The following is a 23,882-nucleotide window of genomic DNA, read 5'->3' as shown; positions in this document are numbered from 1 at the left end:
AGATAAATTCTATGTCACATCAAATTATAACCAATTGCAATATATTTTTCCAGCTTAATTAGTGTAACGTGTAGAATGCGCACATCTGATTTTGTTATATTGTCTTGATTCTTGACCATGAACAAGAATGCAGTCTTTTTGTGAAGAAAAAAATGGAAGATAATTTGGTCTTGAGGGGATTGGATGAGTTGATCAAGTCAATTCAAAATTCATACACTAATAACTCAGAAAATATCTATTTGTTTTGAGTATTTATATCAAATCAAATAATTAAAATTTAAAATATATATCACTTAATCACGATTAAGTGATGAAACATGTGTATACAAGTCACAAGACACATATCTTATATTTACTGAATTGATAAAAACATCGAACTCAAATAGTTTTTTACAATCATATTCATATCCATTTAAGGATTATTTCAAATCAACTTCTGTATTTCTTCTCTTTTTCTAAGTTCTTTCTTTGCAACTAAACTTGAATAATGAATTATACTAATTTGATTATTTATGTCAAAGAGTTACTATACTCACAAAGACAATTCTATGATAAAAACCTCACAATATGAATAATAATGTCATGGATTCAAAGAAGACCATTCTTTACTACTAGATCTTATTTTCACTAAATGATGTTAATTACTAAGCGTCTTGATCAATTTGAATTTGCATCATCATCACATAAGAATCGTTATAGGAGAGCGCTTCCTATATTAAAAAAATTGTTTAATGATGAAAGAGATCTTATCTATCTCACCACAACCCTTAATAACATCTAATTACCTATCAACTTTGGAGTAAAAATCCTTAAGTAAAAGTTAAAATTTCATATTAAATATGTTATTAATTTCATTTATTAACTAAACACTATAATCGTGCTAAAATTATCGACCTTTTATTAGGTATTTGTCTAACATTTATTTGTAAGAAAGACACTTCATATTAAATTAATGAACACAAAGCATTTAACCATAAAACAAGCTCTTCATAACTCTTGACCCTAATGTTCACGTGGATAAATACAATATATTATGCAATTCTTTTACTATATATCTACTAGTACCAACTATTGAGATTTTTAATTTGATATTCATAATTTACTGATTCATTTAATTTAAATTTATACCACACAAGACAAAAAAAATAACTTATTATTTTCTCAATACTCAAATTAAGATTTCATCCTATTTACCCACCGTGATCCATAGGTATTAGTCAAATAGTCACTCTACTCTTCTTTTTAAAAAAATTCACTTAGTATTTCGTATCCATATTAGAGTTCGATTAAATTTAAATTTGTACTGAAAAATCTTACATTAGGGATAAAAGGCTTCCTAACAAAGGCTATTTTGTAGCCACTCAAATTCAATACATTGATCAAGAATGAAAAGTAGGTATTAGTCAAATAGTTCCATTACCCTACCATGACTCATAGATATTAATCAAATAGTCACTCTACTTTTTTAAAAAAAAAAATCACTCAGTATTCAATATCCATATTGAAGTATGATTAAATCATACAAAACTCCCTAATAAAAGTAATTTCATATCTAAAGAGACTCAAAATCCAAAACCTTCAATTAAGAATGAAGAAGTATTTACCAATAAACTACTTTCACTTGGTCATGCCTAGTGATGGTTGCCCCTAGATGAATTAATAACAAAAAGCATAGTTATAGTGGCATTCTTGTGTTTATCCTAAACTATGAGGTCTTTATAATTAACTTAATCTTTTTATAATACTTAATTCAGAGAAATTTACCTTCATAGGGTCCTCTGCTCCTTCTTCCCCTTTTTCTCTATCTTCTACATAAATAAATATACTCTTCTTTGAGTTGTAATAAAGAAAACAAGATATTGTGAAGAAGAAAAAAACAAAAAGAATATGGAATTCTTCAGTTTTAAGGTTGGTATGCCAACTGATGATTCACAAATATGAAAAACTTTAGGTCTCTTCATAAATTCTTTGTTGTTGCATCTAAGCTTCTTTTGCTATGTTATCCCAGTTCTGTTTTTTCTTCAATTAGATAAAGTTCAAATCTTTCTGAGATTCTTGTTTTAGTTTGAGGATTTTTTGGGAAAAATCCAAAATTTATGTTCTGTTTGGCCATGGTTGAAGTTGAAACTTGAAAATTTGAGTTTTTGAAGTTGTGGTTGGACATGCATTTTGTAATTTGAAGTTTTGTGAGTGGAAGTGCTAGAAACACCAAAAACTGGTTTGAAAGGAAGTTGGAAATATTTAAAGATCAGATTTTTAAAATTGGCTCAAATTGATTCGAAAATTTATGGTCAAAAGTTAGCTTAGTTCCCTGTGAATGCTTCTTTGACAGATCTGCCAAAGGTAGGATTTTTATACTTAGATTTTTTTGCCCTTTTTTTCTTCTAAATATTGTGGATTCTTGAGAAAATGAAGCTCTTTTTGAAAGTGGGGTTCAATCAAGAATGGCAAAGAGTTTGTTTATATTCTGTTGTTTTGGAATTTATGGCAGCTGAATGAAACGCTTGCATTCAATTTCAAGAAAGTTTCTGTTTTTAATTGAACTAATAGAAACTGACTAAAGGGTGTAGATACATGGACCATTTTATCTGGTTCATGTTCTGCTTCATTCTTCTGTTTCTTTTTCATGAATGAACTTTTACTCTTGAGGAATTAATGCATTTTGTGTAACTAAAACTGAATTGCTGACATTGTCTCTTAGAATGCCTTATTTAATAAGAGAAGTTCTCTCTTTACTTTCAATTCTGTTTGGTTCAGATCACTGGCTTCTTTCTTTCTTACCTTTTTTTTTTTGAAATATGAGGTCCTTGTCCTTTTTGCTAATTGAGATTTTAGTGGATCTTTGCAAAGGATTTCTGGTGTAACTAGTTTTTTGCTTTCAAGGTAAACAGATTGGACAAACTTAAAGTTTTTCCATGTTTTGACCATTAGACAAGTTTGGTCACTTGTCTTTTTCTTGCAATGAATGGAAATTTAGTTTAAATATGTATTTTTTAAAACTTTGAACAGTAGTATATAGAGTTCACAGCATCTGTTGCAGCTTGATATAAATTAGATGAAGTAACACAACCTATAGAAGTTGTAGGAGAGTTGATGATGCAGATTTACATATTTTTTTGTTGATGTGTGATTGATTCTGCAAGCATTCATCATTTTTCGGTTTTTCTTTGAGTGATTTGTTACTTTGTAGAATTGCTCTGAGATAGTAGTGACCAAATTTAAGGTTGGTTTAAAGTAGATAGAGCATAATGTGTAGCTGCTGTAGTAATCTCACCAAATGTTAATAAACTGTAATGTAGACCTTGAATAGCGCGATTAGTTCCTTTTTCTGCTCTCTTTTAACAAATATGGTGCATATATTGTGTAGGTTGTCATGTCTTGCTGATAGGGATTGTCCTTTCCTATACAAATTCTGAATGCTACTCAGCTACTGAGATTGGTCTCACACTCACAGTGAAGATTAAAATCACTCTACCGCTGCAACCATGAAACTTTGTCAAATGAATAATCCTTGACGCCCAATAAACGTGCAGACCAAATAGGTACCGGACTGCATAGGTCATATATTGACGAGGCAGGAACAATCTTTTCAATGCAAGCATCACGGCGCAGAAGAACAGCCATGTCTAATACTCTTTACTGTGAACCTGTGCAGAAGGCAGAGGCCTACTGTCTGCCTCGGTTTCAAACTTTAGAAAGCCATTTGAGCTACATTAATGGCAGCCTTGGAGGTAATCACTCCTTTCAGACTTATCGTGACCGCTATTGCATGCTGGAGGCATCTTCTGCCACTGGAAGCTACGCTGTTTACCACTCACCATCAACTGCTAGTTTCTCATCAAATGGAAGCACGACTTGCAATCAAGAATCTCAGCCGTACCTGTCAGATATTCGCCAATCCCCTGAGACAACTAACTATGGCTCCCCCATTAGTGGATCTTGTATTACAGATGATGCGACTGATTTCATGCACAAGCTAAAGGAATTGGAAACAGTAATGCTGGGACCTGATGCGGACTTCCAGGAAAGTTATGATAATTCCTTGGCAAGCAGTATAGCCTCCTCAGAAATTGATAGCTGGAGGCAAATGATGTTGGCCATACCTAGACGGGATTTGAAACAGGTGCTTATTGCTTGCGCAAAAGCAGTTTCTGATGGTGAATTAGTAACTGCACAAGTGTTGATATCTGAGTTGCGTCAAATGGTATCAGTGTCAGGGGAACCAATTCAGAGACTGGGAGCATACATCTTGGAAGGGCTTGTTGCAAGGTTGGGTGCATCAGGAAGTTCCATATGCAAATCCTTGAGATGCAAAGAACCCGCAAGTTTTGAGCTGTTGTCTTATATGCACGTTCTTTATGAGATTTGCCCTTACTTCAAATTTGGGTACATGTCAGCTAATGGTGCCATTGCAGAAGCAATGAAAGACGAAAATAGAGTCCATATAATTGATTTTCAAATTGCTCAAGGGAGCCAGTGGGTACCTATGATCCAAGCTTTTGCAGCTCGTCCTGGAGGACCCCCACATATCCGCATAACAGGCATTGATGATTCCACCTCAGCATATGCTCGTGGAGGAGGCCTTGATATCGTGGGGCAGAGGCTTTCCAAACTCGCTAAGACTTTCAAGGTGCCTTTTGAGTTTCATCCTGCTGCCATGTCGGGTTCTGATGTTCAGCTAAAAAACCTTGGAATTCAATCTGGAGAAGCACTGGCAGTGAATTTTGCTTTCACATTACATCACATGCCAGATGAAAGTGTGAGCACTGAAAATCATCGGGATAGACTATTACGGATGGTCAAAAACCTCAACCCCAAGGTGGTTACCCTTGTTGAGCAAGAATCTAATACAAACACTGCTGCTTTCTTTCCTCGATTTCTTGAAACCTTGGATTATTATTCAGCCATGTTTGAATCAATCGATATGACTCTTCCAAGGGGACACAAGGAACGCATCAACGTTGAGCAGCATTGTTTGGCGAGGGACGTTGTTAACATCATAGCCTGTGAAGGGATTGAAAGGGTAGAACGACATGAACTTCTTGGTAAGTGGAAGTCGCGGTTTAGAATGGCTGGTTTTAACCCATACCCATTGAGTTCATTGGTGAACGCAACGATCAAGACATTGCTAGAGAGCTACTCTGATAAGTATAGGCTTGAAGAAAGAGATGGTGCTCTTTACCTTGGTTGGATGAACAGAGATTTGGTTGCTTCTTGTGCCTGGAAATAACAAATGGTTCTTTCATAGAACTTTTCTCTTTGGTCCTTTTTTTTTTCTCTCCTATCTTTGTAACAGCTAAAGTGCTAATAGTAAGAAAACAGGTTCCCTGTCAAGTGTATCACTTGATCAATCAAAGTAAAAGTTTATTTCTTGGAATCCACTTTTACATTTGCCATATTACAATTGATATGCAAAGGAAGATATAGATATAGGTTTTGATGATCTTATAAGCCAATAATCTTATTACTGGTTTTTTATGTTGTCAATGTCATGTAATAGAGAGGCCAGACAACATTTGGTTACCAGTACAACTTTCTTTCTGGTTTTTAAGAAAGTACAGAAGAATCTTAAATTTTGTGTTATCAAACTAAAGATATGTTGGGTTTACATAGGTCAGTTTGGTTTGGTTTTTCATTGAAAAAAATTTAAACCAATTATGTCGATTTACTAAATCTAAAAGCCAAATCAAACCACATAAAGTCGGTTTTTTCGATTTTGGCATTAGTCAGTTCTTTCGGTTTCTTATAATTATACGGTTTTTGAAAAAGAGATCAAATATGTTTTCAGTTACCTACCTGTGTGATAAGCTAAACTTAAAAAATGTTAAATGAATAGAAATTTTAGAAAAAACCGTAAAATTCACTTGAGTACAAAATATTTTTTAAATTAATAAGATTAAAGGCTACAGGCAAACTGAATACAAAACAAAATATTTACAAAGTAAATTGTTAACTTCAAATTTGAAAAACTATAACAATATAATTGTAACTTCGGATCTTAATACAAAATAAAATATTTACAAATTTTACAAGCCCAAATTTGAAATAAAATATATAAACATTGAAAACTATAAACTAACTAAAAATATATTAACAAAGTAGATTATAAATAATATTTTTTATCTATAAATAAAATAAATATATATATATATATATAGACTTTTTTTTCTTTTAATACCAAATCAAACCAAGAGTGGTCGAGTTTTTTTTTCAACCGCCAAACCAACCAAACCAAACCACAAATCTTTTTTTTTTCGGTTTGATTTGGTTCATCGGTTCGATTTGACTTTACGGTTTGGCTTGTACACCCCTATGTAGAATAATCAAAATGTTATTTAATCTTGTGGTCTCAAACCTGTTTTATGTTTTCTCGAGCAGAGGGTCTTATCGGAAATAAACTCTACCTAGCATAAGGTAAGAGTATGGAATGATACACTTATCTTTACCAAACCCCATATAAATAAGCACCTTATTTATGTATCAAAAATAAAAACTAGTTGAAGGAGACAAAATTAGTCAGATCAACTGCCAACAAATTAGATACATACATGATCAGATCTGAGCTCTCTTATATTTATTGACAACACAATTTATACATTAACTTTAGGAATCCACACCAATTATGAGGTTAAATCAGCTGTTTCTATTTTTATCCTTTCTTTTCTCTCCTGCAGTGTGAGAATAATTGACCAATTACAACAAATAAGAAAAAGATAAGATTAGATGACTTGATGATGTAACATTATCTAAATTTGTATTGAGTTTGATTGTTTGGCATTATGCTCTCAATTTGCACCAATATGGACAACATGTTTGTTTTCACCTGATTCAGATGTGGACTCTCCACTTATTCTTGTTGTATTAGAATCAGCCTCTGCTGTATTTTGCATAACAGTTCTGGAAGGTGGGATGTCATGGTCATGCTGCCCTTCATATGCTGTAATCACTGATTTTGGATTATGGGATGACCTCTCCACATGCTTCTTTGCAGGGCAACCAACACTCGAGCATCGGTAGTAACTCCTGCGGATAAAAGAAGCTGAATTTATAGAGAGAGACGGAGAGCACCAGTATCAGGGAGCGGGGGTGGAAGGAAAGAGAACGACAAAAGAATACAGAAAGTTGAACTGCACATTATCAAAGACAAAAAGAATGATACAAACATGCATATTGGACAAATAGAATCTGGGAGCAGTGAAACAGAAACTGATCATATCAGCTTCTATATATAAAACTACACTGCAAGCTCTTTAGTTATTGTTCTTTTAATCTGATTAAAAGGTCTAATATTTCATTTATAGATTACATCGCAAGATATGATCGTAAGACCATATAGGAGGATTTAGTATTTTAACTTCTTTCTAAAAAGAAGTATGTTTAGAAGTTGTATCAAGAAGAGTGAACGTGACTCGTGCAAAACCTATTCCATTCTTCAGACTACTTTGGGACAACTTAAAAAGGAATGGTGGATATTCAGTATGATATGAAGACAGCAATTGTTCGGATACATCAAATTCGATTGCTTTCATTCCTTTCATGGGCCACAGTGGAAGAATATAAATACTTTGTAAACAATCATTACAAGAAAAGAACTCAAGGTTAAGAGGTGATGAGGAAAATCTATTTTGCAAGGGGCAAAAGTTCACAAACATGTTTTTAAGAAAAGGAAATATTTACCTAGGATTTGGATTTCCTTTCACAAATTTTTGCCCATATTTGCGCCATCGGTAACCATCATTGACTATATCCACTTCACTGCTAGTTTGAACGATGTGTCGTAGTTCACTAGGAGACTTCATAGGTGGAGTCATGTCATCACTTGTAGGTACTTCTTTCTTCCTGTTGCAGAACAGTTGCACAATGATCAACTATAAGATAGTGTGTAGATCTGAACACTGAGGACAAATAAAGTAGATTTTGACTTTCACATACCGTCTCTTTGAGTTCCGACCACCATTATTATCACCCTCATCTCCTGATTTATGTGGCTTCAGGACTGTATCTTGTGCACTACCACCAGCTGATACAACAGCCACTGAAATCAGGCTCTCCGATGGTTTGATAGATTGACATGCTTCACCAAGCACAGTAGATTTCTCACCTTCAGCTAATTACGTCACTAATTAAAATTTATACTTATCTAGACCAAACAAAGTAATTGACCTGGCCAATCTTGAGTACCTTCACGTGGTGTTTCCGTTGGCATGTCTGGTCGTCTCATTTCAGAAGGCACTACAAGCTCAGGGGAGATTTGGGGACTATTTAGAGGTTTTCGATGTTCATGCTTTGCTATATAGTGAATATTGGTTATATGTCCATCCTGTGATCTCTCCACTTGTTTTTTTGCTAGACAATTAATGCGCGTGCACTTGTAATAACTCCGAGTGAACTCATTTCCTCTAATAAGTTTCTGACCATATTTTCGCCAGTTATATCCATCTTCAGATGGTTTTTCAGGTTCACTGAAGGGTGTGACTCCTTTATCAGATGGCAGATCCTGGACACTCGTATCAGGGTTCCGCCTAGATCGTAACTTACACAAAGCATTCTCAGCCATTGGTGAAGAAGTTACTTGTTCTTGTTGAGGTTGAGATACAATTTCTTCCATCTTCTGACTTTGTATTTGTTGTGAAGAATCTGAAGCCTTTCCAGGTACTAGGGAAATGTTTCCGTCTTTAACAGGAGAATCTGATTTACAAGATATTATGTATGGTTCCTTCTTTGGAAGTACAGAAACTCGACTAGATTCTGATGCACCACCCTCACTCTCAGGACCCTTTTTCTGATGCACATTTTCTGTATCTTTCTCAGGTACATTAGAAGAAAGGGAACTATCTTCTTGATTGGATTGTGACACATCATCCTTAGATACACCCATTCAACCTGAACAGAAGTATTTGAAGTAAAAACAACAAAGTACGACATTTAGGATGGGAGTGAAGTACAAGTATATCGGCATATACAACATATAGATCCGCTAATCCCAAAAATGTAGCACACAAGTGAGTCGGCCCTGTCTATTTAGAACATATAGAATATCAATTTTTTTAGAGCACGATGAACCAATGACATATAGATATTAATAGCATACAAAGACAGATTTATTATTCTGCGCCCAGGACTTAGTTTAAGTGGCAAAGGTTGAGGAACTTCTGATTTAGGTCAGAGGTTCGACCCCTGCACCATGCTAACTAAGCCGGGTATTAAGTGGAGAAGGGTAGAGGGCTGGACCATTATCCCCGATTTTCACCAGCACAGGGTACCGGACAACTTTATCCACCAAGACTTGGGCAGATAACTCACATTGCGCTTTGCCTCCATCGGGAGCATACATCCATTTTAACATACATACTTTTATGTTAGGCCTCTATTCACTTTCCCCTGTAACATTGTTGGTCTCACAACTATACCATAAACTTTCCTTTCTCTTTATTAAGTATCTTCATATTGTATAGCATTCTCGTGGTACTCTACCTCAATCATCCCATTTTAGTTTTATTTATGTATTATACCTTCATCTATCAGGTCATTACTGAGAGATAGTTCAGCTATCATCACTTGTTCGCTAAAATCCCTCGAAAAACTTAGTCATTTATCAATTTGACAATTATGGATACACTAATTCTTTGTATCCAGCAGAACTCATTGCTGATTTGTTAGAATCACCACTGTGAAGGTCCTATACCAAGACAATATTCCCAGTAGAAATCTCTATAACAACCATGAAATAGTTCAAACAAAAACATGAAGCAAATGTGATTAAACTAACTCGATTAGGAGGCAATTCATTCAATCAAAAAAAATTTGGTCGAAAGGTTTTCATGATAAACAAGTAACAATTATCAACACTCTGCTTTCATTAAAAATCAGCTAACTGTTCTCTTCTTCTTTCTCTTTATTTTTTGGCACCACCGCGGTCCATCACAGCGCTAAAATCAGCATTTCCAGTCACTAGCCTTTACCTGAATCACCACTAGTCCACCACCACCAGCGGCAACCGTAGATCCCTCCCCCTTTGTTCCCTAAATCAAACCTCATCACTCGTCAGAAGAAAAAGACTCAACCTCCAAAGAGACCCCTAAACGCATAACACTTGCATGTTTACAGATCGGAAAACTCACCGATAACCATGTCTTTTCTGTATTTCCATCCCACAGCTCCTTCACTTTCAACCAACAAAAGTTACCAACAATGCAAATTCAGTTTTGATTTTTATTTTCGATCTGATTTACTTATTTAAAAACTGGCACCTTCCTCTAATCCTATTTCGCCTCTTATTCAGGACTTATCTTATCATTTACCTATTCTTTCCTAAGTTTTCCCTTTCATCAGTACGTTTAGTCCTTCTGAATACGTCAGCTGCACCTGAAAGGGATGCCTGAGTCAAGGATGTCAAAGACACTACTTGGTGAAATAAATTCTTTTAGAATCAATTTCAAACCATCTGCTAGAGGTTGTAAACAATCCCACTATATCAAGACCCTCTCAACGTTGCACAAAATTCATTACTTCACATTCAGGCTTCAGCTACCGCTAAGAAGGCTACTCCTTGTAGAAGTGGTAGAATTATTGGCACTACAAGTGGTAGAATTATTGGCAAGTACTTCAATTCGAAGAGCTATGTACATTTTTTTTTCCTATTCACTCAATGTATTACAATCAAAAGATATGAGTAGAGCATCAAACTAATTATATGTATGATTCTCCAAAATAACAAAAACACTTTACAATCCAACACTGATTTAGAATTTTGTGGTAATTGTTGTGAACCAAACTAACTACATAAGGGCCTTTGGGCTGGAAGTGGTGAATGAGACTGGTCCATTTAAGATTATTGGGCTGATCAAAATGTTGGAGAGTTTTATTTGGGATCCAGGCCCAACTATCAATTGGTTAAATAGGTCTTCGAGTTAAAACAAAAGGGTTATGTGAATTATGATTATGCTTAGGCAAGACTATGCTTCTCATCCCTAATTCTCTCTTAGTTCCCTCATCCCATCTCTTTATAGCTACTGTTATTGTTCGTCTTTTTCATAGTGTAATTGCTCATTTTCATTTGAATCAAACGGTAAAATGGATGTAGTGATTTTCTCAACTCAACAACAAACAATAGAGAGAACAAACTAACAAGCTTTGATTCAAATGAAAATGAGCAATTACACTATGAAAAAGATGAGCAATAACAGTAGCTATAAAGAGATGGGATGAGGGAACTAAGAGAGAATTAGGGATGAGAAGCATAGTCTTGCCTAAGCATAATCATAATTCACATAACCCTTTTGTTTTAACTCGAAGACCTATTTAACCAATTGATAGTTGGGCCTGGATCCCAAATAAAACTCTCCAACATTTTGATCAGCCCAATAATCTTAAATGGACCAGTCTCATTCACCACTTCCAGCCCAAAGGCCCTTATGTAGTTACTTTGGTTCACAACAGTAATTATCATCAATCACCACAAAAGTAGGAGAATATTATCTTCCTAGACTCCACTTGTGAGATTACATTGAGTATGTTGTTGTTTATCATGAATCACCAAATTGACGGCGATAGAACAACCCCAACTAGTTTGGATTGAGGCGTGTTTGATAAGCTGTGTGACTTAACTTGATCGAATATTGACACATCCAAAGTAGGAGGATATTACCAATTATGATTCTTCTATTCCTAATTAGATGCTGAATAGTTAACTAATCAGTTCTGAATAGTATCTAATTAAAGTTCAGAATCAAAGATAAAATAAACATAAAAAGTGAACAACATCACATTGATTTCTCATACGATCACTCAACTAATAGTTATTGTCACAGAAAGTCACATTTTTTCCAACAAAGAAAGCCACTTCTCGAGGTAATAACTATTAGTTGTGTGATCACCCGAAAAATCAACTCAACAATTTCTCAAGACCCTCCAATTTTCACAAACCGCCAAAAATGGTTAAAGAAAATGAATTAACAACAGCATAAGCCCTAAAATTCATTAAGTAAACTTAGCAGGAAAAGAGTATAAACAAAAACAGGAAGGGAAAAAAAGGTCAAAAAAGAAGAGAAAGCTCTATGAATTGAGAAGAGAAATTCTCACCTTGTTGTACACAAAGTTCCAATCTTGCTCCTTTTTTGAGGAGCTGAAAAACTCAATCAGAACTGATTCAGCAAAATTGACTTGGGCCAACTACTACTCTTTTCTTAGCTCTGTATCACTACTGTGTGAGTATGTGTGTTTGAAAGGCAACTACTTCAACCTTTTTTGGGATTAATTAACAAAAAAATTATAGAAGAAGAATTTTGATGAGCTCTTTTTCTGTTTTGGAGGTGTGAGAGAATCAATGGAGGAACCTAAAAAGATTAGATTTGGAAAAGATAGTGATTTATTGAAAGGGGAATCTAATTCCTATGTTGGACTTTGCTACTGCTAACCAATAGACATATGGCCTATTGACAGTGGCATTTGTCAGCACTCAGGTATTTTTTTGTTGTTGTTGACTTCTCTTTTTTTTTACTCAATACATTTGTAGTTTCACGAGTGGGATGCAAAAAGGCTAAATTATACGTAAGCTGCATATTGGGGTGCGGAAAGCTAAATTATACGTAAACTGCATATTTATTTTGTAGAGCAGAAGTACAGTTCAATTTTAAAGTTTATCGATTAACACTGAACTCTTTTTTAATTTCAGCTTCAAATACTCTTTCGCTTTCAACTAAATATTGTCAATTTGACTTCCCTTCTTATATGATCTGAAGGTAAAAGAGAATTTTAAGTTATATAAATCTTCAGAAAAGGGTTGCAAATTGAAAAAAATAAACCTACACAACTTGTTTTGTACAGTGAGAATATAATGGAGGACAAATAGGTATATAAACTCTCTGTGTCTAACAGTTTAAGCACGTTAAAAACACCAGATGTTTTTTAATTAATCTCGAATCCAAGCCTACTGTTCCAGAGACAGCCTTCAAAAATGTTTCAGATACCGTTTCACCTATAAGAATACTTTGGGGGGTAAAGCTCGTCATTTTAATATAGAGTTTAACTCCAATGGAAGAATCCCGTTGCTTGCAGCATAATATACAGCAATTGCAATCAAAAGAACGAGTATAACGATCCACAAGCTCAGACCTGCAATGTAAACAATATGTTTAATGACAAAATTACAATAACAATAGTCGATTTGGCATTTGCACAAAGAATAGCACTTGATGGCAAGACTAGAAGGAGATCTGTTTCCAGTACAATCGCTATCAGCCAGTTGGAGAAAATGATCCAGATTAATTCAGGTACCAAACTTTATTCAATTGAAATGCTAACAAAGACAACTTCTTGCAGTTGTTTCCTACTAGTTCATGTCATTGGTAATATCATGATGATTTAAGTTAAAACTAAACTAATCAGGATTAACAGCAGAATCTTACAAACCACTAACGTTAGGCTCATTTTCGGGACTCAGCTGGCTACCTGCTAACAATCACCACACATAAACTAGCTACTCTCTACAATCATGTTCCTAATGTTAGATATGCAAATTAAATACTCACCACTTTTCTTCTCTTCCTTTATAATTGTCACTCTCACTCTTGAATCCAAGGAGGCAGAAAGCAAAGACCTGAAGAAAGAAAAAGATTAGAATTGTTTGTGTTTGACTGCAGGCTTTTACAGTTACTAACAGGAGCATGAAAACATTTTAGGACCTTGAATCTTCTGAGAACTTCAATGTTGTTACAAGACCAAGATGAGCCTTTTTTACCACATTTTGCACTTGAAGATTGTTGGAAGACACTATCAGAACATCTCCCTCAATTGTTCCTCTGCAGAGGAAAATGAAATACAGGCAGCATTAAGTTCCCAAGAACATATTCTATGGAACATCATTATTACTTCTACTATTCAGCATTATAAGATGTCAATAGGATGATGGTAGTTTCATGCGGATCATAATGTATGATATGAACTTATGGGAAATTCCCTGAAAAATTTACAATAGTTTTTTTTTTTTTGACACTAGTAACATAACCTAAATGTAAGTTGTTATTAAATGTATTAGCTGGAGAAACTGAAACTGACTCAACAGTCCCTCAGAACAATACATCATGTCTCTTGAACAACAAGCTAACAAGCTGATATCTTACTCTTGAGATTTGGTTGCTTTCAGAGCGTCTCCAATGATACAGGCTTAATCATACAAGAGAAAGCATCTTGATATTACGTTCCATCAGAAGTCAATCAGCAACTTATTTTTTATTCGTGTTGGTGTCCAGGCAGTCCCTTACAACCCACAGCACAGGTGGTCGAGTAAACCTGCTCACCGAGGTTAGCAGGTGGACCCACATATTATTATTACTACTACTATAAAAGCTGGAAGGAGAGGAGCTTATGGTCGTCCTATTTAAGAGGATATTTGGGTAATTTAGAATGCACTTTTGGTTCTCATTGGTTGCTAGATGTATGTTACTATAGCTGCTCTAAACAGTTTTACATGTATTTTCCTATTTTGTCTTGTGCAGTAAAAAATTACTTGTAGGACACATGCTGTCTGAATCTAAAATTATGACAAGTTCCAGTTGTGTGTCAGCTTTTAGCCTTTTACACATGGTAATATCTTGGGTTTCTTACTGCCAGGTCATTTTTTGCTCTTTTCCTAACATGTTCTAATCTGATTTTGATGTCAAAAACAAGGAACATCAATTGTTTGTTTTAATTCTATGTAGTAATCTGAAAGACTAGTCACTTACTTTTTTAGTTGCTCACAAGTAAGGATGAGACTAGTTTTAGGTAAATGTGGATAAGTATACAAACTTGGATTTTTTATTTTTTTTGGGCAGAAGTGGATAACTTGGAGTTTTTAAGCAAAAGTGAATGGGCTGTTTGTCCAACTCTCAAGTCCTTTTTCTCAATCTTTACATAAATACATATCTTGATAAAAACTTTATTTACCAAAAAAGTGTTGCTCTTTCTTGTAGTTTTACCTTGCACTATCAACTACTAATTTTTTTCTAATGAAAATAATTACTTTATTTATGTATGAAGCTCATTAATTTCACATTACAACAAGCAGTGCAAAGCATCCAACACCATTGACGTTTCGTGAAGAAATAAAAAAGGAGTAGCCAATATTTTATTTCATTATGGTGGTAATTACTAATGAGAATTACGAATATCACACATTGACTGATCAAAGAGAGATTAAACAACGAAAAGAAAGACCGATTCTTTAACCAAATATGTATCAATTTTAAAATTTTAATATCAAACCAAGCTAAAACTAAAAATATCTATTTTTTAATCAGTTCGGTTCATTTTCACCGAATCGTGAATTCCCTTAATTAAACTGTATTTATTAAAATACACTACAACAAACTATTAACACATGCCTACAGCCACTTATGTTATAACTAAGCTTTGAACCTGGAATCTCCAGGTATGCTACTCCTATGTGTCAACCTCTCCACCATCTCCGTTGGAACAAATCAACTAGTTGTTTTTCTCCTCTTAAATTATTTATTTATTTAAAAAAAAAAAAGCTGCTGTAGTTGGCAAGTGCTCACACTCTTTGAAGGGAAGTACTAAGTTTAGCACATTATATGAATCTTTCCAACTTTAAGATCATTCAGCTATATGGAGAGTTCAGTGGTGCAATGACATATGATGTTTATAGATATTCGTGGAATAGAAACCAACAAAGAGTCTTACATTGCCAGAAGCTTTCCATTGGGTGAAATATTGAAGGCACAAATAGGATCACGAACAACGCGCTTTGATTTTATCCTCCTCCACGTAGTAGTACTCCACTTCGAAATACTTCCACCTTGATCTTTGCAAATACAAGAATACAGGGTTAATTCTTCATACATGCCAAGTGAAGCACTATCTGAAATAAGGTAATTCAGACAAATTATCAGTGTAGCATATCAACCTCGCATTGTGGTGATGTATAGAACCTGATTCTCATCGTTAATTGGTGCGAATCTACAATAGCCAAAAATCTCATCCTGAGTACAAAAGACGCTTCTTGTCAGATAACTAAAGCAACAAAGAGAAAGATCGGGGTATATGCCCACACAACGTCCTTGAATTGGGAATATATAAGAATCCACATGTATGATGTAACTACTCTTTATCTTATTAAAAATAAGAATCCACGTGTAAGAGAGAACCAGTTTATATAAAGCTAATTGACAGGAGAAACAAAACATTTAAAAATGAATCTACACTGATTTTTGGGTAGTCTTAACTCTTAAGTGTCAATTAAATCGGAAATTTGACATCATTTCTTTCCGTTCTTTTGGTAGGGAAAAAGTGGAACACAACACACTGACCATCTTCCAGCATTTAAAAGCCATTCATAGATATTCTTACATTTTCCTTCGTCAAAGAAGCTACAGAGGTTGATTTTGACACATCCCAAATCCGGCAAGGGCCGCTTCCAACAGATGCAAGAAATTTTCCATCAGGGCTGCATATACAACCGAAAACATTTGAGTCAAAATCCCTCTACCATAAAACATATTGCTTGAAGTGCTTAAATTGAAATTGAGCAATGCTATGGACCTGAAGTCTAGATCCTTCACAGAAGCATGAGCATTAGCCTGATCAAGAATATTTTCCATGCTAGGCCACTTAAAAACCGTCAACTTGCCATCCTGTACTGCACCAAAATTCAATAATCAAGATATTTATTTGAAATTCCATATTTCACTCTTTATACAAGGACAGCAACAAAGTAGCAGAAGCTGATCTAACAAATCAATCATGTCTTAATCTGAAACTAGATGTAATAACTATTCTCCAAATCAAAGTTGACAAAGCATAAGGAATCTTTGGGGATGGGATGACAGACAGCTCAGCATGACTGCGTTGCCTAAAATTACACCAAGCCAAGTTGCTAAAGTTCAGCATAGAGGATTAGAACATTTTTCCTTTTTTTCACTATATAGAGCAACAGAACAAATAGAATAGTATATTTGCTTTGTAAATTATATTTTTAAAAAAATTTACTCATTATCCTCCCAAACTATTTGGTATTTGGCAGCGTAGCTGATAGAGTGATTGATTTCCTGGTTAACCTACTCTTTACCATTTATATGCAGCAGCCATAGACTGCTCTAAACCACAGAGCATAAGGTTTGTCATTGTTATGCAGGCTCACATTACAGCCAGAAGAAATTGATCTTAAATGTCCATCCACACATTAGCAAACATTACTGGAAAAAAAAAAAGATGGTCATGGAGGATAATGTATAAATTTGGTCACACTCACAAAATGGTTAACAATTTCTGTCAGTTCCAAAAGACTCTTTTAAACTCCAAAAAAGTCGAAAAGAAGCAGCAAGCTTAGAATGAGAGGATAGTGGGAAAAGACTAGCATGGAAATTAATATTTCCTGATAGAAATCTATTCCCTTCGGTATTTATTTATTAGTAGCATCAAAGGAAAAACTTCTTAAACTGTGTATTATGAACTGATACTAAGAAAATTTTTAAAATGAAAAAAAACTTGTTTAAAGTTTTTCTTTTACTTTTCTACTAATTGCCTTCAGCAGTTCATTATTTCTGAAAGAGTTAAAGTTCTTCAGACATCTTTCTTACAATAAAGAACTAAAATCTGAAAAGGAGACAGCCAAATGGGTTCTAAAGGTAAGGTAACAATGAGGGATCCAGAATGTGAGTCAAAACATACAAGATATTCGTAACTAAGACTGATGAAACCTTTTTATCGCTTACAGAGTGATGCCAAAGAAGCAGGCTATAATCCTGAGTTTACTCCCTTCTCCTGTACATCTAATTATAACTTGTGGGGCAGAACAAGATTTCAGGGAGGAAAACAACCCAGCTTTTTAAAGCACTTTCTGCAACCTTTTCTCATCAAGCCACTTTCTGCAACCTTTACAGTTTAATGCAGGGAGAACATGTGTACCACCAGTGTTTCTTTTGGTAATTAGTGATGTTAACTAGTGGTGCCATAATTTGTACTCAGACTACCTCCTCCTTTTCCTTTAAAGACAATCTAACCCATAGCTTACAAGAATATTTTAGAGGGCAAAATAAACAGAGACCTACTTTCCTGGTTATGTTTTTAAAAAACACTTTGTCACCCTTCGGGGTGGCCCAATGGTTTGGGCTTGGGACTTTCATGTTGGAGGTCTCAAGTTCGAAACCCTTTGCCAGCGAAAGCAAGGGTAGCTTTCTGGGTCGAGCTCGTCGCATCGGGCTTGCCTAGTGCGGGTTACCTCTCCTATGTGGTTTGCGAGCTAATGCATAGGAGCGGGGGTTTTACCATGTGCGAGGGTAGCGGCTGCAGGTTTCCCTTGTCATCAAAAAAAAAAAAAAAAGACACTTTGTCCAACTCTTACCGAAGTATGAGAATAACCGGAGCTTACAAAACTGGCCTTCTTAAATGTTTCATACACAATGAACAAAACAGTAGTGCCTTCACAGTGAACATTTTTTGTTCAATGGCAAGCAACAACCATACTTCCTTTTCAACCTGAAATAGTTTAAGGGAAGATATCTACCTCACCACCGACAGCAAGTAAAGAACCTTCATTGTTAAAAGTTAGCGCTAATTGTTGTCCAACATCTTCCAATGGCTCAAGTGCTTTCTCAGATGATCGCAGACCCAATGAACGATTTTCAGTTGTCTGAAAATCCCAGTCAAACCATCTACACAGGTAACACATTGATTAGATGCTTACCCACACTACTCGCCAAAAGTACAGGCAAAAATTCCAAGCTTAATTACTGCAAGTGGTCTACTGTGGACTAAGTTTGCTAAAGCAACTAACCAGATAGAGGAGAAAAATCACAAAAATGAACAATTTCAAAAAGTTGTAGAGTTGATGTCAAGTGATATCACTTTAGTCCTTAACTATATAAACCCCTAACTGTTCTATCAGCAACAGTATGCTTTTGTGATTCTATGCTCCCCTCAGCCCATACCACCACTCACAAGTCACAAAGTGAGGGGTGAAAAGAATGAAGAGATACTCAACATGAATAGTAATCTACGCCTTCAAAGTAAATCCCATTGCACAAACTTTACCTGCAGCTTTTTGGCAATGAGCATATAAGACCTTCTCCACCTGGATGTACTGCCATCCTATAAGGCAGATCACCGCCAGTTCCTAACCTAGCCACCTTCAACAAAGCACATAATTTTAGTCAATCTGATCCAAGGAGGCAATAAATATAATCTCTCATGCTCTTCTAATGTTTCAAGGAAAGCAAAAGTGAAGAGCATACATGGCAATGGAATTAAAGTTATTTGACCAATCATAAAGATCACTGATATATTGTTGCTTTTCGATGTACTTGATAGTTTTAGCTAAGGCTCTTGTAAAAAGAATAGTTTTATTAGGGCAAGAACAGCTGAAAATGTTAATCTATAAGCATCAGAAGGAACCAGGTCTGACAAAGATAATGTGCTGCACTGAAAAATAGCAAATCTGATGTCTGTGGTCAACCCATCCGAGCCCTTCTCATCTTTCAGCAAGCAGGATTTAGGCTACACCAAGAATTTCCCCAAGACAAGATTATTATAATGCCCAAAATAGTTTTATCATGTACTCCCTCCAACTCAATTTATATGACAATGCTTGACTCCACACAAAGTTTAAGATATTCATTTTGACTTAGAAGAAAATAGTAAGTTAATGATTGAAAGTTAGTTTGAACAAAAGATCATCAAACTAAAGTATAAAATTCAAAAAAATTAATTGCTTCAGATTCTTGAAAGTTATGATTCTTGTGGAAGCTAAACAGAAATAGAATAGTGTCGAACATATTCAAATGTTTCCAAACAGAAATAGTATCATAAGACAAATACAAATAAAATAGAGGGGATAGCTCATTAAGCTACATAATGATGCATGTTTAAAAGTTAAAGAAACCCGTTCACTGTAATACATATTGATTCCATAACTTCTGTAGTGTAAATCAGTCCCCCGGATCCGAGAAATTAACAAAAACTACTACTTTGCGAAGTTATAGCCTGTTTGGCCAAGCTTTTGTGAGGCGGAAAGAGCTTATTTTTAAAAGTCCCCTGGATCCGAGGAATGAGAAAAAAAATTAATACTTTGCTAAGTTAGTTTCCATCAGTTTCGGTCATTTGATCACTTGAAAACTAAAAGTCATCAGGAATTCATATAGTCTGCAATTTCATAGACCTTAGAATCTTAAAGATCATACGGACGAATCTAGGAAGAACACAACATTTGCGTATATGATGAGCATAGGCACAAACAATAATATATAGAGCAATTCAATTTGCATAAAATCACTGTACATCGAATCATAAGTATGAAGATTTATGACTTACAGGTTCATCAGAGAGCACATTAGAATCAAAATCGAATTGAGCAACAATGAGAGCGTTACGAATACCGCTATTCCCTTCCCCACCGCCTCCGGCAAGGACAACATAGTTTCCCGTTTCCGAGGACGATGATTTGTCTCCGTCGTCCTTTTCATCATCGGCCGACGGTTCGACGGCAGATCTGAGAGCGCTCGGTGGAACCCAACCGGCACCGTAAATTGGGACTCCATAGTTCTTGGAATTGGCAGAATCAGCCATCTTTGGTCACTGTTATCTCAGCGTATCGAGAAATTGAGATGCGCACCAAGGGGCTTTGGTTTGCTTCAGTCAAATGGTGAGAACGTTTGCTGTATATCTGTAATACTTCAACGGGACCGGTTCGATGAGGTTGTAAAAGCGGTCAATAGAGTAGAATCGGGTTTTCCGAGTCAAGACCGGTTAGTGTAATTAATGTAAATTAATTAAGGGGTGTTTGGTTTAGACATGAGTTATGCGTTGGAAAAATTACCTAAATATACCACTTATTTTATTATATTCTCTAAAATTTTCTACCATTTGAAAAAATTACAAAAATCTCTACTCTCTCCTATTTCAAATACATCACTTTATGCGATGATCGATCAGATACATCACTTTACTAGATGTATCAAAACGTTGAGTGATGTATTCAAGATCTAGACGTGATGTATCGGGACATTGAGGGATGTATCTAAAATGAGTATGCGATGTTAGTTTTGAGATGTATCCGAATTCCACCAAATTTAAGGAATTTTTGTAATTTGAAAAAGAGCAGAACTATGATGTAATCTCTTAACACTATGATATTTGTGTAAAATTTTCTATATTAAAATCTGCATAAGTAATACTATGTTTGATAGCTGATTAGGAGGTAGATTATTCATTTATAAAATTAATACAGTATTCAATTTAAAATTTAGAAATCAACATAATTAATACATGTATAAGTCATGAAGATAACTCTAACCATCTAGAAAATGACTCGTAAGTACACCAAGGGGACGTTTGATAATTGGATAAGAAACAAGTTATCAATGCATTAATTTTCATATAAATTATACGGCATTTGATAGGTAGATAGAAAATAAGTTATTCATATATAAAATTAATATGACAACAATTTAGAAACCTCCATAGCGAATACATGAATAACTAATCCTTGTATAACTTATATTTCTATAAAATAATACATAAATTTACCCATAATTAATCCTTTTATTTTTAATACTTAGCATAATTCTTATTCATATTTGGTAACAAATAAGACTTATGTATAAAATTAATACGATACTTATTTCGTAATTTAGAAATCCACATAATTTATTTTTTGTGAAAAATATTCCCAAAAGTGGAAAAAGAGAACGCGTTCAACAAATTAGAGGTCAAATCTGGCTTTCCTTGTCCCTTCGCAATTGGGTCACCGCCGCTCTACATATATTACATTCTTCTTCGTCTTTTTTCTCATTCTACTTTCTATACACAAATTTTCGTTCTTCATCAACCATGTTGTTATCGCCGGGACACTCCCCGCGCCACCTATCAACGCCGTCTCCTTCGCCGTCGTTGGCCGAGCAAAACCCTAATTCAACCCTCCACAACAGTAATTCTTCTACAGTACCAACCAATAAACGCCGGTCGAAAGTACTCGATGAGGATACATATGTGGCCGCTATAGAGAAAATAATCGAGCGTGATTTCTTCCCAGATATCCCCAAGCTTCGCGATCGTCTTGATTGGCTTGAAGCGATTCGCACAGGCGATCCGGTTCAAATTCGTGATGCTCAGTTGAAAATTATCGAACGAAGGGGAGGTAGAGCTGTTGGATCGAGCACTGAAGGTAAATTACGAACCCCTGGTTCGACTTTCTTTCGAAATTCGACTACTCCGTTTGATGATCCTTATAAAACTCCCACTCCTAGTGTAGTTAATGGTAATAATTGGTCTAGTGTTGGGAATAATGCTGAGGGAGGTGGTGGTGAGGTGGATGGGTCTTTGAGTTTAGATGAGTTTTTTAGGAGGTATACAAGTGAGGATAATGAGAGTTTTTCAAAGCTTATTGAGAAAGTGAACAGGAAAAGGAAGGAGAAATATGGGTATTTGTTGGAAGGTGAGAAGGATGAGGAGATGAAGTTGATTGAGGATTCTAAGAGGGCGAAGGTAGTTACTGATGGATATGGGACATCAGATCAGCCAGTGGCTACATTGGAAGGGTGGAAATACGCTGCTAAGAATTTGCTGATGTATCATCCGGCGGATAATGGGGAGGTAGCCTTGACTGAAGAAGAAAGAGCAGAGAGGCTTAAGGGATTGACGAAAGAAGTTAGTAAGGTGAATACAAGGTTTCATGGTAAGATGATGGAATCACAGCCGAAAGAGGATGAGACAGTGGCTGTGCTTTATACACCTGTTCCTGGGGCAACTCCAGTTCCTTTTCTTGATAGAGGTGATAAGACAAAGAAGTATGATTTGGATGACCTGCGGAAGACCCCGAATCAGTTCTTTGTTGAGTCAGGAAAGAAGGCTGAGAATGGATATAGTTTTGTCAGTACTCCTTCACCCGCGCCTGGTGTGGATGGATCACCGTTTATAACGTGGGGAGAAATTGAAGGAACACCTTTGCGGCTGGAGCAGGAGGACACACCCATTGATATTGGTGGAAATGGTGAAGGCCCTCAGTATAAGATCCCAATGCCACCCTCCAGAGATACAAAGGCTCATTCTTTATCTCGTGAAGCTGCTCGTAAATTGAGGGAGAGGTCAAAGATGTTTCAGAAACCACCATTACCTTCACCAGTTAGAGGAGGGAGTGCTAGTCCAGCTGCACGTACTCTTTCACCTGCTGCACAGAAGTTTATGCGAAAGGCAATTGCCAAGTCGTCTCACTCTTTAGATGAATCTCTCCGAGCAAGTTACCGTGGTGCAAGTCCTGGACTGAGTACTCCTAAAATTGGCAGGAGTTTGTCAAGGTTAGGAAGAGAAGGTAGTCTAGATTCCAGGTCACCATCTGTAAGAGAAGGATCTAATCCTCCTTGGTAATTGTCTTATAGCATTGTATTGGTAATTACCTGTTCCTTATCAAAAAAATATATTGGTAATAACATGTTAACCGTACTCAATCTTTGTCTCTTTTACCTTAACTTTACTAAATGTTGTCTTTGCATCTGTTGATGTCTGTAAAATGTGGAAATCTTGAATTTGCTAGTTATGATTATGCGTCATTCCTTTTTCCTGTATTGCTTATCAAACTCGTTATTTATCACTTTACGAACTGATAGAACTTTAGTTTTCTCAAGTAAGCTGAGTTGTTCCCTTATGGGAAAGCTGCTTATCCATTTGAACACCATTTGAAAGCAATAAACAATTCCTGTGTAGCAAGCTGATGAGTATTCTTTTTAAATATTAAATATTCGTTGTTTTGATTCTTTTGTAGCTTAACTTGTTTTGCTGTTTCTCCATGTTTTTGTTAGTTGTAAAGGAGACCAATTAGCACTGTGTACCCAATTGGCAAAATTCATATTTCATTTGCTCACCAGTTATGTAACCTTTTGGGGTTTTTTTTTTTT

At 35.5% G+C, this 23,882-nt stretch overlaps 4 protein-coding genes across 7 annotated transcripts; 2 read left to right on the top strand and 2 right to left on the bottom strand.

The window, feature by feature from the left end:
- The first annotated feature begins 1,765 nt into the window (after positions 1 to 1,765).
- Positions 1,766 to 5,377, top strand: LOC125875990 (scarecrow-like transcription factor PAT1). Of its 2 annotated transcripts, none has more exons than XM_049557079.1 (2): positions 1,766 to 1,908; positions 3,368 to 5,377. In XM_049557079.1, exon 2 carries the CDS (start codon positions 3,593 to 3,595, stop codon positions 5,228 to 5,230), a length of 1,638 nt encoding a protein of 545 aa, XP_049413036.1. In that variant the 5' UTR covers positions 1,766 to 1,908; positions 3,368 to 3,592; the 3' UTR covers positions 5,231 to 5,377. The 2 variants fall into 2 exon arrangements, with proteins under 2 accessions (XP_049413036.1, XP_049413037.1); XM_049557080.1 differs by lacking the exon at positions 1,766 to 1,908 and adding an exon at positions 2,044 to 2,343.
- Positions 5,378 to 6,677: 1,300 nt separating this feature from the next.
- Positions 6,678 to 12,332, bottom strand: LOC125877153 (WRKY transcription factor 1-like). Of its 3 annotated transcripts, none has more exons than XM_049558489.1 (5): positions 12,082 to 12,332; positions 8,182 to 8,883; positions 7,933 to 8,107; positions 7,678 to 7,839; positions 6,678 to 7,023 (listed from the first exon to the last, which is right to left on the bottom strand). In XM_049558489.1, exons 2-5 carry the CDS (start codon positions 8,876 to 8,878, stop codon positions 6,786 to 6,788), a joined length of 1,272 nt encoding a protein of 423 aa, XP_049414446.1. In that variant the 5' UTR covers positions 8,879 to 8,883; positions 12,082 to 12,332; the 3' UTR covers positions 6,678 to 6,785. The 3 variants fall into 3 exon arrangements, with proteins under 3 accessions (XP_049414446.1, XP_049414448.1, XP_049414447.1); XM_049558491.1 differs by having other exon boundaries at positions 8,188 to 8,883; XM_049558490.1 differs by lacking the exon at positions 12,082 to 12,332 and having other exon boundaries at positions 8,182 to 9,106.
- A 437-nt stretch (positions 12,333 to 12,769) lies between these two features.
- Positions 12,770 to 20,663, bottom strand: LOC125876718 (SEC12-like protein 2). Its single transcript, XM_049557945.1, has 10 exons — positions 20,305 to 20,663; positions 19,030 to 19,124; positions 18,503 to 18,650; positions 16,540 to 16,631; positions 16,348 to 16,444; positions 15,905 to 15,980; positions 15,682 to 15,802; positions 13,683 to 13,799; positions 13,530 to 13,597; positions 12,770 to 13,113 (listed from the first exon to the last, which is right to left on the bottom strand). Exons 1-10 carry the CDS (start codon positions 20,557 to 20,559, stop codon positions 13,007 to 13,009), a joined length of 1,176 nt encoding a protein of 391 aa, XP_049413902.1. The 5' UTR covers positions 20,560 to 20,663; the 3' UTR covers positions 12,770 to 13,006.
- A 1,056-nt stretch (positions 20,664 to 21,719) lies between these two features.
- On the top strand, positions 21,720 to 23,435 carry LOC125875994 (uncharacterized). The gene has a single exon (XM_049557085.1). The coding sequence runs from the start codon at positions 21,823 to 21,825 to the stop codon at positions 23,353 to 23,355; it is 1,533 nt and encodes a 510-aa protein (XP_049413042.1). The 5' UTR covers positions 21,720 to 21,822; the 3' UTR covers positions 23,356 to 23,435.
- The last annotated feature ends 447 nt before the right edge of the window (positions 23,436 to 23,882 follow it).

This window comes from Solanum stenotomum, chromosome 9 (genome assembly GCF_019186545.1).
Source record: "Solanum stenotomum isolate F172 chromosome 9, ASM1918654v1, whole genome shotgun sequence".
Lineage (NCBI taxonomy): Eukaryota > Viridiplantae > Streptophyta > Magnoliopsida > Solanales > Solanaceae > Solanum > Solanum stenotomum.
The sequence above is the reverse complement of the archived record's forward strand: the minus strand, read 5'-3'. Positions and strand labels throughout refer to the sequence as shown.

What these genes read in the sequence shown, in the direction of transcription:
- LOC125875994 (XM_049557085.1), top strand. Translation starts at nt 21,823, where the DNA reads ATGTTGTTATCGCCGGGACACTCCCCGCGCCACCTATCAACGCCGTCT.
- LOC125875990 (XM_049557079.1), top strand. Translation starts at nt 3,593, where the DNA reads ATGCAAGCATCACGGCGCAGAAGAACAGCCATGTCTAATACTCTTTAC.
- LOC125876718 (XM_049557945.1), bottom strand. Translation starts at nt 20,559, where the DNA reads ATGGCTGATTCTGCCAATTCCAAGAACTATGGAGTCCCAATTTACGGT. An exon ending in ATGTGCTCTCTGATGAACCT is followed by an intron (nt 19,125 to 20,304) that starts GTAAGTCATAAA and finishes GCTTTGTTGAAG; the next exon opens with GTGGCTAGGTTAGGAACTGG. An exon ending in AAAGGAAGAGAAGAAAAGTG is followed by an intron (nt 13,114 to 13,529) that starts GTGAGTATTTAA and finishes TTTACATTGCAG; the next exon opens with GTCTGAGCTTGTGGATCGTT.
- LOC125877153 (XM_049558489.1), bottom strand. Translation starts at nt 8,878, where the DNA reads ATGGGTGTATCTAAGGATGATGTGTCACAATCCAATCAAGAAGATAGT. An exon ending in AACGGAAACACCACGTGAAG is followed by an intron (nt 8,108 to 8,181) that starts GTACTCAAGATT and finishes TGACGTAATTAG; the next exon opens with CTGAAGGTGAGAAATCTACT. An exon ending in AAAGGAAATCCAAATCCTAG is followed by an intron (nt 7,024 to 7,677) that starts GTAAATATTTCC and finishes TTTTATCCGCAG; the next exon opens with GAGTTACTACCGATGCTCGA.